Raw genomic sequence first — 19191 nt, forward strand, 5'->3', positions numbered from 1 at the left:
CAGCTAGAAGGTCCCTGGCTCAGGTCCCTGACCAGCTGCAGCCTTTCTGTGTGGAGTTTGCATCTTCTTGTGTGGTTTCCTCCCACAGTCCAAAGACATGCATATTTAATGCATAGACTCTTAAAAGTACCTTGGTGTTCATCTAAAATATAAACTGGACTGGACAAATAACACAGACACCCTTCATAGGAGTGGACAGCACAGACTGTTTCTGCTGAGGCGACTAAGGTCTTTTGTAGTGCTAGGAGCAATACTGAAGACCCTCTTCAACTCTGGGGTGGCCTCAGCCATCTTTTATGGCATGGCGTAATGGTGCAGCAGCATCTCTACAGTATTATGAAAGAGACTGGATAAGTTAGGGGATGCCCCTTGAACTTGGTACAGGAGGTGTGAGAAAGAAGGATGGTAGACAATCTCTCATCATTGCTGGAAAACAACTCCAACTGGTTCTCTGTGTGTGTGTCTCCTTGCTGCCCCTGAGACAGACTGAAGACCTATTCAGGGTGGACCCCACCTCTGTTTTGGGGAACTTAACTGATTTAATATCATATACTCGTCTCTCAGATTTCAGGGCTCCTGTTTTTCCCGATTTAAAAAGAAGTCAGCTGGCTAAGGTACATTTTCCTATTGTGCCCTTCCTCTGAAATAACCTCCTTGCTGACATCAGCTTCACCTCTGTAGAGATCTTTAAATGCATTATGTTTTATGTTCAACTTATTTTACTGCAGGAAACCTGAGCCTAGATCCAGTTTCTGTCCAGGGGATCAGTTCCAGGCTCAGTGAATTTCTGTAGACTGCATCTTTAACTTCTCTCTCATGTCTCTCTTCTAGTTGTTAGATGTGACAATGACATGTATGTGTTCTGCCTCTTCTGTGTTTGTGTAGTCCATCCTGTTCCAGGTCTTTAGAGGACATGAAGTCCACTTCCCACCTGGCATTAATCTTTTGTAAAAAAATATGTTTACAATCTGTATCCTTGTCATTTTGTCCTTAATGTAAACCTGTTTCTCAGCTTACAGGACATGAGATTTCTGTCTGTCCTGGAAGAGGACTTCCTGCTCTGTCGCTCTTCCTGATGTTCCATCCAGAATTGTCAGGGAACTTTTTCGTTTATCTGATTGGAGGGTCCAAGGTCAGAGACTGTTACTGTTATGCAGACTGTAAAACCCGTGAGGCAAATTTGAGATTTTGTTATTTTACTTTATTTAATTTATATTCTTTTCAGCATTTTCTTCTTTTAAATAAGTAGACTGGTGTAAACAGATGCACACTAATCAAATTTTTATACTAATTTTTAGCAGCAACATAAAAGTTTAATCGACAGTGACTAAAATGGATTTTTCTCTGTTCACATTATTTTTACTAAAACTGAACTGTAGCAGAGGCTGCTTAAACGAAAGAACTGAAACTGCCAACTGATGGATGAGGAAAACAATCACTAACAAGAATTGGTACTTAATGATTGAAAACACACAAAAATACAAGAATGGTCCTTTAATAAATCTGAAGGCTGTAAATAATAAAGCTAAAGTCCTGAGGCACGTGTCCATTACATTATATATATATAAAAAAAAAACAAAATGCATACAAGCTCTTAACCCGGAAACAATACAGTGCACACCGCGGGGCCAAAAGTTTGTAGACAATAATCTGTTCCAGCAGAATAAATTTCCCCTTTAACCCTTTTAAGTCTAACAAAACAAGAAAGCACTATTTTGGTTCAACATGTGTCAATAAGAACCACAAGCCCAAATCTGTGAATCTCAGAAATCCACAATTTAGATTTTTAACAAATTATTCCAGCAACTGTTTTTTTAAGTAAACAATCTGGTTCCTGCTCCCCAGACATGAATATTTTGGGGTGTTTGTATAGTACATGAAATATTTGAAACCATGACAAAATAAAAAATATATTTTTAAAAAATGTACTTTTTAAAGGCAAATGATGATTATCAGAAACAGCACTTTAACAATAAAGCCACTATTTTTAAATGTACATGCACATCCACTCTATTATCCACTACTGTCTGATATTTTATGGACTTCTGATTAAACGTCCATAAGCTCTACAGAGATGTCACCAAGTGTCTTGTTTTGTCTGACATACAGTGCAAACATATTCAGTTTATATTCAAAAAAATCTAAAGATGGTTTGTGATGCCTTCAAAACAATGTTTATCTTTTAATCTCTGTTCTTTGAATTATTTTTTTAGACATTTCCCAGACTGAAAGTTAATCAAGCAATAAAGGGTAGGGAAAATGATAATAACAAAATGATATGAAGCAGAAATATATTTTAAGCTCTTTGGACTTAAAAATGTAGAGTTAAATCTAAATAATTCACAAATTCTTTCAGCTCCAAACCAAGAAAATCAGCACTACACTGAAGTTTGTGAATAAAGATGTCTGCATACTTTTGGCCACACAGCATGTTGCAGGCAAATGGTGAAAAGTTGTTTTGCTATTAAGGCTTAAACAGTAGATTCACTTCCTATCTCTTTATATTGATGCTAATATGTGCAGAAAGCAGCTGTCGGATTCATAAGAGAGCAGCTCACTGGTGAACTAGCCTGTTGTAAAAAGGATTAAACTTGAAGTCTCTCAGGTTTGTTTTAAATCTATCTAAACGTGAAATAGGTCTGTGAAGACAAAAAACAGCCAGTGCAAAGTAGACAGCTTAAGACTTTTCATTCACACCGCTGCTGTGCAAAAACTGCAAATGCTGGATTCTGTTCAAACAGTCCTGAAGAAATCCTGCAGACAGACAGGTAACAGACACAGGTAACAGATGGAACAGGTAACAGATGGAACAGGTAACAGATGGAACAGGTAACAGATGGAACAGGTAACAGATGGAACAGGTAACGGACAGACATAGATTGAGGTGAGTCTATGTGAAGATGAGGCCGGCCTCGGTGTAAACTTTAAAGACCTTCTCGATGGCATTGACGTATGCTGCCGTCCGCAGATCCAAACCCAGGTTGTACTTGTTGGCTGTTCGCATGATTTGCTGCGTGAGGGGGGAGAAGAGTAAGGCAAAAATCATGATAACATGAATTGAATACATAACCATTCTCATTACAATATATTTAATAAAAGGTCAGACAATGACTGAATATTTAAACCATTTAGTTCAGGACACTACAATAATTTTCAATGTCCATCCTGTGTTTTACTAAAGTATTACAATAATATATGTGTTAATAACTTGGTGCCTCTCTGTTAATGTGAATGAATGTACCATGCTAGAAGTGACAAATGTTTCCAGGTCACACCCAGTACGACTGCCATTGTGTCTTTTATGGAAAAGTGAGCAAAATGATGATTCAGAATAATAATCTCACTCATTACCTTTGACATGCATGTTTGTATTTTTCAGATTTTTTTCTCCCTTGCTTTCTCTGGTCCATGTTCTGTCTTGTGGACACATTCACAAACAGCAAGCATGTCCACTTCTCTCCAAGTCAAATGGGCTGAATGATTACAAGACTTAAGGCGTGTGATGCTAATCATACAGGAAACATTTTAAGATATAATAATCCAATTACTTATGATCCTTGCTGACAAATCTGCCTAGGTCATTTTCTTTTTATTTCTTAAGGTATTTCTTTTATTACTTTTGTCAGTTTAAGGTTATTTTAGAGACAATTTTGGGTTTCTTCTTCTTTGTGGTACCAATAATTTTTTCACATCCCTACTGTATCTATCTGAGCCAGGAACACCAAAGGATCCTCCAGGAGAAGCTGGAGACTTTACTGGGGAAAGGGATGACTCAAATGATCACCCTGCTTATTCTGCAATAGATAATAGATGTGTGTGTGTGTGTGTGTGGGTGTGTGTGTGTATTACCCTGGCAGAGCGCTCCATAGTATATGCCAGACCTGAGTGAACAATGTCCTTCTCAGATGCTCCCTGCAACCAAAACACACTGTTACAACACTAGAGAAGAGGGCATCAAATTAGTGGTACAGTAGAAGTAGTAGTAGTAATATGTATTTACTGACAGCGATCCTGGCCTGAAACTCAGAAGTGGGTATGACAGGAATAGAGCCTCCATGTTTCCCAAACTTCCTCTCTAAACTCTCCTGGACCGACACTGGAGATAAGAAAAGAGAAATATTAACAAGGTAGTGATGAAAGAAGCAGGAAAGTAGACAAACTGAATCGGTGTTAATGCCACTGAGAAGCAAAAAGTGGTCCTACTCACTGAGCAGGTGATAGTTAGAGTCTCGTTCATATTTGAAGGTGAGTCGACCATAACTGACGTGATTTAGATTCTTCAACCACTCAAAGTACGAAACCGTCACACCACCGGCATTCAGGTACATGTCCTGACACAGGAGAGGAGAAAACAGCAGAAGAAACAAGGAGAGGAATTGAAACTTTACAACAGATTACTTCACCATGAATTCTTTATCATAGACAAGATCAGAAGAACTCCACATACTGGGATCACCAGGATGTTTTTCTCCAAGAATATGCGATCTGCCTCAGGTGTAGTGGGACCATTTGCACCTTCTGCGATGATCTGAAACAGACTCCATGTCAGTTTAGTGTCGGCGATACAGCACCACAATCATGGGCAAACTGATTCACTGTTTACTTGATAATAATGTGTTTGTGTTACCTTTGCCTTGATCTTGTGTGCATTGCTTTTGGTTAGTTGCTTTTCACTAGCGGCAGGGATAAGTATGTCACAGTTGGCCTCCAGGATATTTCCTTTATAAGGTGTTGCATTTGGGAAACCCACAATGGTGCTGTTGGCCTGGAGACAAAACAACACACAAGTTTAGTTTTTCCGTCTATCACAAGTCCTGACCAGTTAATAGTCCTTTTAGGCCCAGTACGGACCAGTTTGTAATCCTCCAACTCTTTGGGGTCGATGCCATTGGGGTTCCAAATGCTTCCATCTAATTCTCCAACTCCGACACACTTTGCACCAAAACGATGAAGGTATCGCATGGAGTGGAGGCCTACGTTACCAAAACCCTGGAGACAAATACAAAGGCCAGACTTCTGAAATAGACGTTGAGATAGATGTTGTGATAATGAGTCTTACAGTAAAATGTCACAGACTTCGCACACATTTATGCTGCTGCACCTGAATATGAACAAAACTTAATTAAACTTAATTAAGTATTACCGAATCAAATGTTGCAGCTCTGCCTTGATTTATGAACACAAATTAAATAAAATAATAATAAAAAAAATCTGCTGCACACTCTTTAGGACTGAAAACACATTTGGACACTCAAATACTCCCATTAAGAGTCTTATTCTTTGTGTTTACAAACTGGGAGTTTGTGTTTGACACTGCTAATTATAGCTTAAGCTTGTCCACTGGGACATGAATGAAAGAAATATCCTGAGGATTCTGTGTTATGTCTACTGTAATATTTCTGCTAAACCTGATGGAAAAGTTGTTGCTTCAGATGAGTCACTGCTTGCTGTCGAGTCACCGCTTAAGATTTTGAGAATAATGGGATCCAGGAGGAGGGAGGGAGGATGGAAAGGGAGATGGAGGGACGAGGAGAAGTATGGTATACCGCTCATATGGTGAAAAGCTGTAGTCTTTTCTACAGAAGGCTCTGCTTAGATTTGGTCCTCTTTTTATCCATGCTTTATATTTTCCTTTTTCGAGTTAACGCTGAATAAAACAACAGGATGACACATGAAAACAAACTGGCCGATCAGTCACACGCACACTCGGGTGTAACAGTTTTCCTTTTAGACTAGTTTATTTCTCCACCTACTAAGCGAACTAACTGCTCTGTCACACAGCTATTTATTGTGAAAGACATACACTTACTATTTCAAGCATTTTCAAAATTCTCCACATTTCATATCTTGAAAACAGAACATTAAAATTCAAGCATTTTCAAGAATTTAAAGCACCCATATGAACCCTGTATTATATATAAATGGTTAAAGGAGAGAAGACTGGACATTTTAATTTGGGCTCTAGACTGGCCTATTAGGTTGTTTAAACAGATTTCTGATGATCAGTAGAATCAAAAAACAATTAAACTAATGCAACACATACTCAGTATTAGTTTAAAAGTTGCTAAACTGATAATAAGTTTCATTTTAAAATCCTCTTCAGGACTTTTCACTCTTCTGTTAATTTGTTGCATTGTACCTGGATGACGAAGGTCTTGCCCTGGAAGCCGGGATTCATCCCCAGTTGGCTCATGTAGGCTGCGTCATTAATGAAGTTCTCAATGCCGTGGAAGACTCCTCGGCCGGTGGCAGAGATCCGACCATGGATACCTCCCTGGCTGATGGGCTTTCCAGTGACACAGGCGTAAGCATTGATGTCCTGAATATGGAAAAAGAAAAAGATAAACCTGAGACAGAGGTAAAAACTTAAAAGAGTGGAGGTTTCTGACACAAGCAAAACAAAAACAAAAGGTTTCAGGTGTAACAGTGAGTCCACTGTAAATCTGCCAACATGAACATATGCAAGTTCTGTCAAAAGCTTGGTAAGTAGGAGCACTCATCAAGTCAAATCCCAAAGGTACTTGGTATGAACCAAGGTTGATGAAACTTGTTCTACGCTGCTTCATCTCCAAGTTTTGACTTGCTCTAAATGTTACCTGAAGATGGAGTGATTGCTGTCCCTCTGCTAAGTGTCACTCAACGTGACAGTCACAGAATCACACAGTGTTTAAAGTGTGATTCACCGTGAGCCTAACAAATCCAGTGTTTTACCCATTTGGAACTGGATCCAAAACAAAACCAGCTATTGCAACACATTCCTATTCCTCCTTACTTCTCGTGTCACCTTTATAATCCAACATTTGTTCTCAGGTTTGTTAGCAAATCCAGAGTTGAAATCCAGAGACTTACGTATTGTCCCATGGTGGTGGCAAAGGTGTCAGCAATCCACGACATTTCCCTCTCCCCTGTGCTCATGTCCGGAGCAGGAACATCAATACCAGGCCCTGCAGAAACATCAGGAGGACAACAACAACATCAGGTTTCTTAAAGTATGATGAGAGTATGTGTCTTGCACAGATGTAATTTAATGCAACAGGGGAAATAAATAGATTTTTTTGTGTTGTTTCTTCACAAATAATCATTTAACCAATGAAACCTATTAGCTTTAGTGAAGGAATGAAGCATTCTCACTATCGCATTCACTCACCGATGAAGCCTTTCTTGGCGAGCTCGATAGTAAACCTTCTGGTGATTTTCTCTAACTCATTATCCTAAAACAAGTTGAAACCAAAGATTAGCTGTTGTTAGAACCCCCTGCAAAAACAAACATGATTTACTGGTGCTATAAACTAACAAGATACATGTTACTCAGTCAGCTTTAGTGCTGTTTTGTTTTCAGACACAGCAGCTGCTTCCCTATGTTTCCCTAAGTCTTTACTAGACCATTACTTTTATTACCGCTATTTTTATTTCAACGCTTGAATTGCTCAATCGTGCAACTAAAATGTCTTTAACAAGTGGAAGCAAATCTTTGGTGCAGTTTTTTTGGAGATGTAAAAAAGCTTTGTGTTTAAAAGATCAGAGTGAAACTAGAAGTACCTACATCTTTCAATTAAAGTACCAGTGCAACAGTGTGAAAATACGTCAGTCGTGGATGATTTTATGGATTACTGAACTGGCCATGACCCAAGAAGTCAGAGGGCACCTGAAGCGCAGTTTGTGTATGACATGACTGTTAATATCTCTTGTTGGAAAGCCAGTGAAAGAACTACAAATAAATGTAAAAGGGAGGAACAGCCATACAAACTTAAAAGGTGAAAAACGGCTACAAAAAGTATGAAAATGACCACAGATTCTCTTTATCACAGAGAACATATAAATAAACATATAAATGCTAAACATCTAAAGATAGAGAGGATAAATGAAAGAAACGAAGAGCAACCACATGGAAGCAGAAAATTATATATAGTTACATCATGAATATAAAACGACGAGACAACTAAAATAGATTCAGTATAGCCAGATGATAAGGAAAAACAAGGAGACACTAAACCATGATATACATTCATTAGCCATTGTAAACCTGTACAATCCAATACAGCAGCTCTGCTATGCATTCTACTTTTACAATGTTCAGTTGAAAGTTGAAATGGTCAGAGAGGTGATAATTCCACACTGTGTTTATTATTGGGTTTATAAAGACTGAAAAAGCTGCAGACAACTTGTGATATGACACTGAACTGATTTAACATTTGCTGTTAATTTGGACAGAATTCCCTCAGGTCAGTGGGAAGCTATATGAGAGCTTCGCTAAAGGGAAACTGAAAAAGCGAAGCTCACTAACCACTGAGAAAAAGCTGATGACTCATCATGTAAGACAGAGAGAATCCCAGTGTCTCTCTGCCAGCTAATGGCTCAGCATTCCCTGTCAATTCTGACTGTTATCACCAATAAAAGTAAAATCCTCCTGTTCCCTTGGGACCACAGCTCCGATGATTTCACAGTGGCAACACATCACAAGTGGCTTTCCGGTAAACAATGACAGAAAACAACTGGTTTAATACATATCACTGAAGCTTTTATCAGTCATGTTATCTCCTGCTACCTACTGTTTTTACTCAGAAATCAGCTGATTTTACTTTTCCACTGGGTTAAACTCATCACCTTCAAATGTCTCAAAACAGACACCACAGTTTATCCTGCTGCAAGGCAGGTCAGGGTGCTTCAGAAATAACCTTTAACGATTCTCTTGTAAAATACAAACCCTGAGCTGCTGAGCCCCATGTAAAGGACAAAAGAAATGGGCAGATCTGAGGGGCAGCGTGAAGCAGCAGAGGAGCATCGAAGTTGAGTCACAGGTTTCAATGGCTCAGTCTGTAATATGGGGGTGTGAGTGGATCAGAAAACACAGAGATGCTGACAGGAGGCTCACTCAGCACACAGCGTGTACAGCAGCAGGTCCTGGGACCTGAGGGGGCCGGCCCCTGTGATGAGTATTTCTGGTTCCCAGCAGGTCTAAACAAAGTTGGTAGTAGAACTTGTGTTTAGTCTGTTCAGGTTCTGTTCAGACATTTAATCCAGATATACCATAAAAAGATACTGGTCAAATAGTTACAGTGTTTTTTAGTGTAAGTGTCTGTGCAGGATCACCACAGTGTCTTCATATGTGGAGTTAAATATTACTGAAAACAACAGAAAAAATTCTAACTTATAACCCAGGAACATTCCGCATGTATCTGGTGAGACAACACATGGAGAAAAAAGCTAAAATATCATCACATTTATAAAACCCACACATGACATAAAATACATGGACAGATACTGAACACATGATATTATTACATGATCAGAGAGTACACAAGGCTATATCACTGTACTGACAGAAAACTTTTTGATTTAAAGTAATTTCTGCTGGATGAAAATCGCCTGTTCCACTCTGTCACTGGCACATGTTGATTAGTCTTGTTAATAAAAGCAGGCAGAGGCTGTGTGTGAGCTTACAGAATAATTCTTTGGGCTGATCTTCACTCCAGCTTTGGCACCACCAAATGGCACATCTGTAAAGAATTTACTTTATCTGAGTAAACAGCATTTCTACCGCACAACATAAACCACAGGACTCATTTTAGTGTGCATGTGTACACTCACCAACGACGGCACATTTGTATGTCATGAGGGAGGCCAGGGCTTTCACCTCATCTACAGAAACATCATTGCTGTAACGGATTCCTGAAATAAAATTTTACATTTGTTACGGTTCTGAAAAAACTGACACCTTGTAAACTTAGTGAAGCGTCCTTAGTTACTGTGACATTGGGTAAATGTTAACACAATGGCAAAAATGAATAACTACATCTCTTATAAAGACAATGTGCATTTTGACAGTTTAGATCTTGGAGTTTTAATTATGTATATTTGTATTCTGCATGACTTAGCCTGCTCATTTGTTGTTCAGTATGTTGTCCCTTCATCTTTTATTGGTTTGATGGTAGTTTTCAGTGTCACCTAGCCCCAGCTTGTTCCTCACGTGTTACATACATTTATGTCACGCCGCTAATGTTTCAGATAGCCCAGAAATTAGTACATGGTGACCATTTCTAAATTCTGGTTGAGAAAATAATAATGTCTTTACCTGAAATTATTGTTTAAATAGGGGAAATTTTTCACTAAAAATAACATAAACAAAGTTTGCTCCATAACTTTCTGCAGTATATCATAATGTGCATTTCTTTGTTGCAATCATTATTTTCTGTCAATATCTTTTTATTTGTAAAGAGAACTGAATTAAAAATTTTCCTGGACTAAAACAGATTATGTTTGATGATTCTGTGAGAATTCACCAAACACTGTAACTTCAAAATTTGGGTTAGTGTTGTTAACAATAGATTTCCAAGGTATCTGGAGAGTTGCTGAATGTGTGTAGAACATGAGAGGAACAAGCTTAGGCTGGAGAATAAACTGATTGATTGATTGATTGATTGATTGATTGATTGATTGATTGATTGATTGATTGAGAGGGGACATGTAATTCTGGTTTACAATTGATACAGAATCAAGAAACATGAGGTTGTGCATGAATCCATTCGGCTGTGCAACATCTGGAATTGTATATATTCTTACTCCTCTAATTGGCCAGTGAAAATTAAAGCCTGTTCCCTCTGCTGCTGAAATGAGCTGCTGGCATTTGTCTGAGCGAAAAAAAACAAAAGACGATAAGTGGAAAGAGTTCTGCCTACTTCAAATTAGCCTGGATTTGAGCCAACAGATGCAGAGTAAACATAGGTTGCTGCTGGAAAACAGCTCAAAATGGCTGCAGCTTAGAGAGAAAAAAAAGAACGAAAGAGCGGGAGTTCTGTTATTGAGACAAGATGATGGACGAGGAGAAAAGTAAAAAAGTGAGGAAGATAAAAGTGAGGCGATGGCAGGGAAGTAAATAAAGAGAGACGAGTTGAAGGAAGCAGACAGACGTGTTTTTCTGCAGCAACAGAGACTCATTCTGGGTGTGAGTCATTTAAAAGTAAAACAAACAGTTTCCATTCAGTTTGTCCTCAGTAAAAATGTATTACTGCTAAACTGTAACAACCACACCTTTGACCTCTTCCACCAGGTCTTATCAAATGCATCTGGGTTAGCAGGAAAGATGAATCCAAAATCCAAAACAAGTTTTAACTGATTCTCCACAACAACTCTCCTTTTAAAACCTTTTTTTTTTAAATCACAAAAATAAAAATACAAATCCTGAGACATTTACATTAGCAAGTCTATTTGTACTTTAATTGAGTATTTCTTCATGCAAGTTTAAATATTTCTAGTAGAGCTGACATGAACGAGATTCGCCTGTAAAAAAGACTTAATCATTGAGTTTTTCATGCAAAAACTAAATATTTTCTCATTCCAGCTCCTCTAATATGAGATATCAGATGATTGACTGTTTTTTTAAAAATCACTAATATATTAAAAGGTTTGGACTAAATAACCACTTTGAAGATGTCTGTCTTCAACAACAAAGAGGGACATTGAAATAAAAAAAAAAATTCATCCTTGACAAAAATATTCACTAAAACCAAACGGAATATCTCCTGCCATATGGAATAAAACTACAACCAAAGCACAAAGAACAGCAAACATACTAAGTTCATTCTCACTGCTGCACAACATGAACAACATCAACATTAGTCACCTGATGGACCTACAACACTAAAATCATTACTGCACCATGACACTTTACAACCCAACACCCATTTCCTCAACCGCAATCATGGGATGTTTCCACAAACCCTTCAAGATGCTGCTTGGGGCCTTAAATTTCAAAGATTTGTCAGCAGAAATATGAGATGAGTTGATCTGATTATAAGTTGAAAGTTTTTCTGCAGGAAAAGGTTACTTTAGGGAGAGATGGGGCCCCAGGTCAAACACATACAACGGTGGCTGTAACTGATCTGTGATAAAAAGGGAAAAGGTACCAGCAAGCCATGTTCCAGTAGCTGGGGTAGTTGTAATAGTGCGGATATACTATTACACCTTCAACCTGAAGTGTGTACATAGGTAATGGTGTTATCAGTCTAGAGAATGAACGAAAGAAACTGGTGGCATGAGGTCGAGAGCCAGAGGAAAGGGGTTGAAAGACTTCCATGTCTGGGATGAGAGGGGTCGACTGTGACCCTGTCTGCCTGTTTCCATGTCCTGGAGATGTACAGCTGCTGGAGAGATGGGAGGCTGCAGCCAATCACCTTCTCAATAGAGTGGATTCAGGGCAATGGATCTGCAATTGATGAGTCTTGTGATCCTTGCCTTTTTAGGGGATGGTACGATGGCTGTGGTCTTAAAGAAGGCTGGCACATGGCAGGTCTCCAGTGAGGTGTTATAAATGTGAAAATGAGGGGGAGACAAGATTCCGATCTGTGCATTTCTGTGGGTTCAACCATTCAAACAGTCTATTCAGATCTCCCTCTTTAAGACTGGTGTGAGTGGCAGATGGGAGGGGAACACTGAGGTGTAAAGCTGTGTGGGTGATCTAGATGTGGCAGTGGGGTGTGCTGCTGCTGATCAATGCCTGGTGGGGGGTATCTGGTCTGTCCCATTGTCTTAAAAAGCGGCAGTAGAATTCATTCAGGCTGTTTGCCAGTTGTTCAGAGTGAAGCCTGTAGTTGGCGATTGCCTTAAACTCTTTCCACAGAGACAGAGTTGTTGCCTGAGAATTGTTGTTGTCATTCTCCCACCATGCACTCATTTAGCTCTGCTCACCTCCTTGCTAAATCTTTACTTAACCTCTCTGTATTTATCTTTGTTTCCACTTCTGAATGCAGCCTCTTTCTGTGACCTCTGCTGTCTGAGGTTAGCTGCGAACCAAGGTTTGTCATTGTTATAACTCACCCTGATGCGTGATGCAATGTCCTCACAGACGTTAATGTAGGACGTCACAATGTCCACGTACTTATCCAGTATGTTAGTGGCAGACCTAAAAACATCCTTGAAACTCTCCTGAAGTTCCCCCACACTTCACTAGTCCGCTTCTTTAATGTCCTCACAGCAGGTTTGCAGAGTTTTAATTTCTGCCTCTATGCCGAAATCAATGTGGTCGGACTGGCCCAGTGCAGCGTGAGGAACAGCATGATAAGCACTGCTGATGGTGCTGTAGCAGTGGCCTAGGACGTTCGCTTCTCTGGATGGGCACTTGATAAACTGCTTGTATTGATGAAGGCCTCCAGGTCCTGGCAACAGTGCAGAGACAGTACAGAAACATCTCTGCACCAGCCACAGTTGATATAGAAACAGATTCCACCTCCCTTTCCTTTGTGGGATAGCCTGTGTGTCTATCCGCTCTGGAAAGTTACATTTACATTTAGTCATTTATCAGACGCTTTTATCCAAAGCGACTTACACGTGAGGTACAAGGCAGCAAAAATCCAAGTCAAGGAGAAAAAAGTGTTTACATTTCACGAGATGCAAAGTTTTGTTGTTGTTGTTTTTAAAAATAGTTTTAAGTCCATAGGAAAATGTGGAAGAGTTCTGTTTTTAAGCTGTTTTTTTAATATTGGGAGTGAGTTTGCTGAGCGAGCAGAGTTTGGTAGCACGTTCCACCATCGTGGGATCACTGCGCTGAAGAGTTTTGCTTGATATCTTCTGTGCGGTGCTGCGACCACCAGAGGTCGTTTGTTGGCAGACCGCAGCGGACCGTAAGGATTGTAGATCTGAATGAGGGAGTTGAGGTAAGCAGGTGCTGTTGTGGTGATCAGCCTGTAGGTGAAAGACAGAGCTTTGAACCCGGTGCGAGCAGCTACAGGAAGCTTGTGTTGAGATTCCGCCCCCAGCTGTAGCGCAGAGTCCGGTATAAAATCACACAGCCACGATTCCATGAAGCACAAAACACAGGATATAGAAAAGTCTCTGTTATTGATAAGCAGCATGGTCAACTCATCCATTTTGTTGCAGAGTGAGAACATGCTGGAGAGGAATATACTGTGCTGGCCGTGACGCACAAGCACAGCTTAGCGTGTTATCTTCTGAGGGGCCTCACTTTGTTATGCACCTCCTTGATCCAAATAGTGAGTGAATCCACAGTAGAAGCCAAAAAATTGGAAAAAAGTCCTAAGGGGTATTCATGAGCTCTTCCCTCGAGTAAGAAGTAGCAGAAGTGTGGCAGGGACCTGAATTAAAACTGTTGAAACTATTCCTCAATTAATCAATCATACACATTAGTCACCAAATGACATCTTTTTAGAAGTACAAATTTACAATATTAAAAATCAAAAATTTAAAGTATTAACAATTGACACACACTGCTGATTCTAAACGTTGGTCAGCTACATCTTAATTGCTTTAATTTTTGTTATTGGGATTTGTCTATAGCTGAGTAAACGTTCCCTCTGCGAATGTGTTTCTTAAAAATTCAGTCACAATTATACATTTTTTTGGAAATCATTCAGACATTATTTAAAGCTACAAAAAACCCAATGTATTTCCAAAACCCAACCAATTTCTACAAAATGTATATAAAAAGAGCGAATGCAATGATTTCCATAGATTTTAAAACCTATTTCTAGTTGCACAATCATAAAATATTTGCTGCTTTTGAATTTCATGCCAGAAAATTTTGAGACAGAGACAATCACTGCATTCTCTTTTTATTTCAGTGTCCCAAACTTTATAGAAACAGGTTTCTACCAAATACAAAATATTTAGGAAATTAAAGAGACAGTTGTTATGATCTTATAGGATACTTTTTAGTTCATTTAAATTTGAGAAACAGTTGTGGCCCGTTCTTCTTTCTTACTTGCGTGCCTCATAATTAAGTTTCTGCAGAAATCAAAAACCAGGTGTTGTCCAGTTTAAAACATGTAAAGATTCAATGAGATAACCAATTCAAAAACTTGATTTCTGATAGTTACTGTAAAAATCATAAACATTTATTTCTTCTATTCACTAAATAACCCTTTGGTTAATAGCAATAAAATGGTGCATTTACCAATGCAGGTAAAGCTGGAGCTGATTTTAACACTTGATGATAAAAGTGATAAAATCACAGAAGATACCAGTGTTAAAAGTGTTAAAAATGCTTCATCCAGAATAAAACACAACTGGATATTATTTCATTCGATTCTGGTTTAACAATCTGCAAAGTTACTAAACTGGAGGAAAGGTTACATAAAATGGAAATATTTAAGTAAAGTCCATGTACCTAAAAGCTTTTACTTGAAACAGTAGTAGAGTAAAAGTACCTATTTACATTCTCCTTAGGTTATGACATGCCCTGTGATGGACTCACCTCCCTTGCAGGGCGTCCTGTGCTGGCTGTGCTGAGCCCGGTAGCCCTCTATCACCTCCCACTCCCCGTTGTCTCTTTTGATGGGGAAGCAGACGCTCAGGACATGGTTACACGGTTTAATGATCCGCAGGATCCCGCGGACCTTATTCCTCTTCTGCTCGGGGCTCTCCCGGGTCTTCAGGTCCTCCACTAGCTTGTCCTCCACGATAGCGGCGCCTCGGTCGAAGAAGCCCTCCACCATGGTGAAGAAGTTGGGGTCGTCCTCCCGGTCCACGGCCTGGCTGTAGCCGCGGTACCGCAACATGGACGCGGAGGCCAGGAGCGTCGAGTCAGCGGCGGAGCACCCAGAAGCCAGGACGCTGCCCGCTCCCCGGGTGAGTAGCTCGCCAATGTATCGGTACATTTGTTTAACTCAGTGAAGTTTACCGTCAGCTAAAGCAAGCTATGAGAACCGGGGACAACACGAGGAAATAAAGCCGAGACGTTGAATCGCAGTTGCGGCCCCTCCTTCCCGCCGCCCCTTCCTGCTACACAGACCCACAGCGCGCGTGCCACCGGTTGTCCTGACACCAGCTAACGGGCGAGTGTAGCTTAGCGTTAGCTAGCTAAAAGCTAGCATTTCTGAAACGTTTACAAACCTAACTGGCCTCTTTACAAAACAGAAACCCTTATGTCCGGACAGTACTTTCAAATTAAAAACGTATATTGGATGAGAAATGAGGGAGGTATTTGAGGTAAAAGCTAAACGTGTTTTCTTCTGACCAACAGTCCCTCATGAAAACTCATAACTGACTGTTGTAAAAAAACTGGCATGAGTCAACCAGCCAGAAGCGCCCTGTACAAGGATCTGATGCTCTTGCATTTTATTTCAGACCAAGCCAGAGACCAATTTATAGTGGAGGTCTTGATGTAATATGATAGAAAATGTAGAGTTCAAATTACACACTACTAATAAATATAAAAAAAAAATAAAAATCTGGGGTTGGGTTGTATATTCCGTGAGGTAGGGTCTGATCTTTCTGATGTTGTAGAGGGCAAATCTGCATGCTCTAGAGACTGAGATGTGGTCTTTAAAGCTCAGTTGGTAGAGAGACAGGCAGAAATCCGTGATGATCAGTGGAGTTACAGAGATGCCCATGTCAGAGCGCAAGAGGACCTGATGGGTGACAGAGTCAAAGGCTGCAGTTAGATTGAGTAGGATTAAGACAGAAGACTGACCTGTGGCTTTTGTAGCTCGAAGAGATTCCACTACCGTCAGCAATGCTGTTTCTGTAGAGTGACCCCTCTTGAACCGAGACTGGTTGACATTGAGGAGGTTGTTCTTGGAAAGAAAGTTTGAGAGTCCATTGAAGACTGCTTGTTCCATGGTCTTTGCCAGAAATGTAAGAAGAGAGAAGCGTCTGTAATACTCCACAAGGGAGGACTCAAGAGAACGCTTATTAAGCAGTTGGGTAATCTGGGGCTGCTTGACTGAGGTTGGAAAAGTGCCTGTTGTGAGAGATTAGTTGATGATTTGTGTAATAGCTGGCATTAGTGCAGGTGCAACTGCAACAAACAACAAAAACCCACCCCAAATACTGACTTTAATATGGCTGAAGTCCACCTTTATTTTATGATATGAGGAAAACCGCTGTCCATTTAAAGGAATAAAATTCTAATTTCTAAGAATTCAGGCAAACAAAAAAGGAGAGATAATAGTGTAGAGAATAGAGAATTTTAGTAAAAAGAAAAACATTCTGGACAATGATACATTTTCTGCTGTTTGAACATGAACAAAATCAAAAGAATACATTACTTAACATTTCATAATTTACCACTTTTACTGTTTTGTTTTGTTTTTATAAAAACAAATGCCTAATGTGATCGGAATCTCCTCACTAAACCAGGCACAGCGTGTTTCTGACATGAATTCTAGAGAGTGTCAGGAGGATCAAGTCCTGACGTTTTCACAAGTTTCCCTTTCACACATGCAGCCAACATCGGGAGATAGTTCGTGTGCGATGCGTTCTCATTTGTGAAGAAATACACTGTGTAATTGGGAAAGGGATGGTGCTTGGGCATTTTGAGCAGGGGACACGAAGCAAAACAAAGCTGCAAAAGTGAGTGTTTTGCTTTGTAATCTGGTCGTATACCACAGAATATCATGCTGTTCCTTGTATTTGTTTGATGATTTCCAGGTCTGCCCTTAGCAATAGAAGTTCACGAATTTTGTTGTCCTTCCAGTTCGACATTTTGCGTTCATATGAATGAGAGTTCTTCACCTTCAGATGTTTGTATTTGCCCAGTTTTGTAGCAGGCGCAGGAAATAGACGTAATCAACATTCCCACTCAAAAGGTGAATTCTCCAGAGTATTACTTCCTCTATTCACAAATGAGCTCTGTTGGAAATAATCTTGACTTTGCACTTGGGAGCTGGTAATCCAAGTAATGTCAGGGCCAACAGACTTGGGCCTTTGCGTTCACACATACACCCACCCCTGAGAAAGTGATCTGCATTCAATGCACAGGAGTGAAAATCCAGCCTTTGACAGACAAAAACAGTTTGTTTCGAGCTGCCTATGCTGGATGGAGGGGTCACCCTCCCAGAGACGTGGACATCATTCTGTCCATTGCAATTCTGCATTTTCTGTACCCATGAGCCCCTTCTACTTGGCTGCTCAGCGCACGCCCATGAACAATTTTTTTAGTGTCCCAAAGTATCAATGGATACATTTTGAAAACAAATGTCACATTTTAAAACAAACCTGTGCTGTCATTAATGTTGGTTATTTTAAAATCATGTACCTAATCATCCGAATGCATTTGATTTCAGTAGAAGTTTAAAATGTTGAAGACCCAGTTAATATTTACAGCATCATGTAATGAACTATTCATGCTGAAAAAAGTCCTCAGTAGGAATTCTCTCAACATTTAAATTAAAAATACAGTTAAATAAAACAAACATAAAAAATATCAAAGCATTCTGTAAATGCTTTGATATTTTTTCATCTTACTGTCAGCACAAGTTTCTAGACCCGACAGTCTTGTTGTTAGTTCTTAGATTTTTGTAGAGAAGTGTGTAAATTAATTTGGAAAACATTGTGCAGCAAATTTTGCAAGGGTGCCTCAGAATATGCAGATCTGGGCTAAAACCTTTACGTTTTACTAATAGTCTGTTATTATCTACTGTGAATGCTGGAGCATGACAGTAATGATAATAATAAAGACTAGTATGTCTAGTCTTTATTATTATTCTGACATTTGGTGCCTAACTACTTTGACATACTTTCAGCTAGAAACACTGTTCAAACTTAACCACGTTCAGCTTATAAGGGACATTATTGCTTGTATCCGGCTTCCTAATATCTTTTATACTTTTTAAGATTTGACTACTTTTATACTTATGTGATGTCATCAAAGTTCATTATGTCATCAGGGACACCATCAGTGGCATCACATAATTGGCTTTGACGTTTTTAAGGTGACGTTTTTAAGGCTAACTGGCTTTGACGGCCTAACAGTAACGTTCATTTCAGCTGTTTCATCAAAAACTGCTTTTTTCAGCTTTGCTGGGAAAATCCTTTTAGTGCCAAAGCATTCACAGTGCATTTTCTTTTTGGAAATCTTTTTTCTAGTAATACAATATTTATTCTGTCAGAGATGTATAAACAGAAGAAAAGAAAAACAATCAGCAAAATGAGTTCCCCAGCAGAGGTGAGTTGAATTGTGACAGTAGGTTTATAACCACAACCAGAGACACTAAATGTGTGAAAATCCACAAATTTTAATCTGGTTATATTGTTCTCAAAAACAAGAACCACTGCATCTATGTAGTAGCTAACCAGGCTTCTGGGAGGTTCTTGAAGATTTTTCAACTTTCATTCAAAAGACTTCTTTACTTGTATTTGAAGATTAAAAAACATAAAAAATTATTTAATAAAGCAAGTCAACAGGTGGCTAAGCTGTTAATCTGTTAAAGACAGTAAGTCCAGTGCACTGGACCTCAT

The 19191-nt window shown here is 39.4% G+C and overlaps 1 protein-coding gene across 1 annotated transcript; it reads right to left on the minus strand.

Annotated features, from left to right (window-relative positions):
• Window positions 1-1479: 1479 nt before the first annotated feature.
• LOC137101824 (glutamate dehydrogenase, mitochondrial-like) lies at window positions 1480-15972 on the minus strand. The gene is made up of 13 exons (XM_067480685.1): window positions 15206-15972; window positions 9589-9669; window positions 9442-9497; window positions 7148-7211; window positions 6850-6944; window positions 6140-6319; window positions 4852-4989; window positions 4628-4765; window positions 4448-4528; window positions 4208-4331; window positions 4005-4096; window positions 3850-3912; window positions 1480-3010 (listed from the first exon to the last, which is right to left on the minus strand). The coding sequence occupies exons 1-13, from the start codon at window positions 15606-15608 to the stop codon at window positions 2891-2893; spliced, it is 1635 nt and encodes a 544-aa protein (XP_067336786.1). The 5' UTR covers window positions 15609-15972; the 3' UTR covers window positions 1480-2890.
• Window positions 15973-19191: the final 3219 nt, after the last annotated feature.

The sequence above is a fragment of the Channa argus genome, chromosome 1, assembly GCF_033026475.1.
Source record: "Channa argus isolate prfri chromosome 1, Channa argus male v1.0, whole genome shotgun sequence".
NCBI classification, from domain to species: Eukaryota; Metazoa; Chordata; class Actinopteri; order Anabantiformes; family Channidae; genus Channa; species Channa argus.

Excerpts from the sequence above, each read along its gene's own strand:
- LOC137101824 (XM_067480685.1), bottom strand. The coding sequence starts at position 15,608 with ATGTACCGATACATTGGCGAGCTACTCACCCGGGGAGCGGGCAGCGTC. Across the intron at positions 6,320-6,849 it reads CCACCACCATGGGACAATAC|GACATCAATGCTTACGCCTG; the intron begins GTAAGTCTCTGG and ends TTCCATATTCAG. Across the intron at positions 3,011-3,849 it reads CTATGGAGCGCTCTGCCAGG|CAAATCATGCGAACAGCCAA; the intron begins GTAATACACACA and ends CCCCTCACGCAG.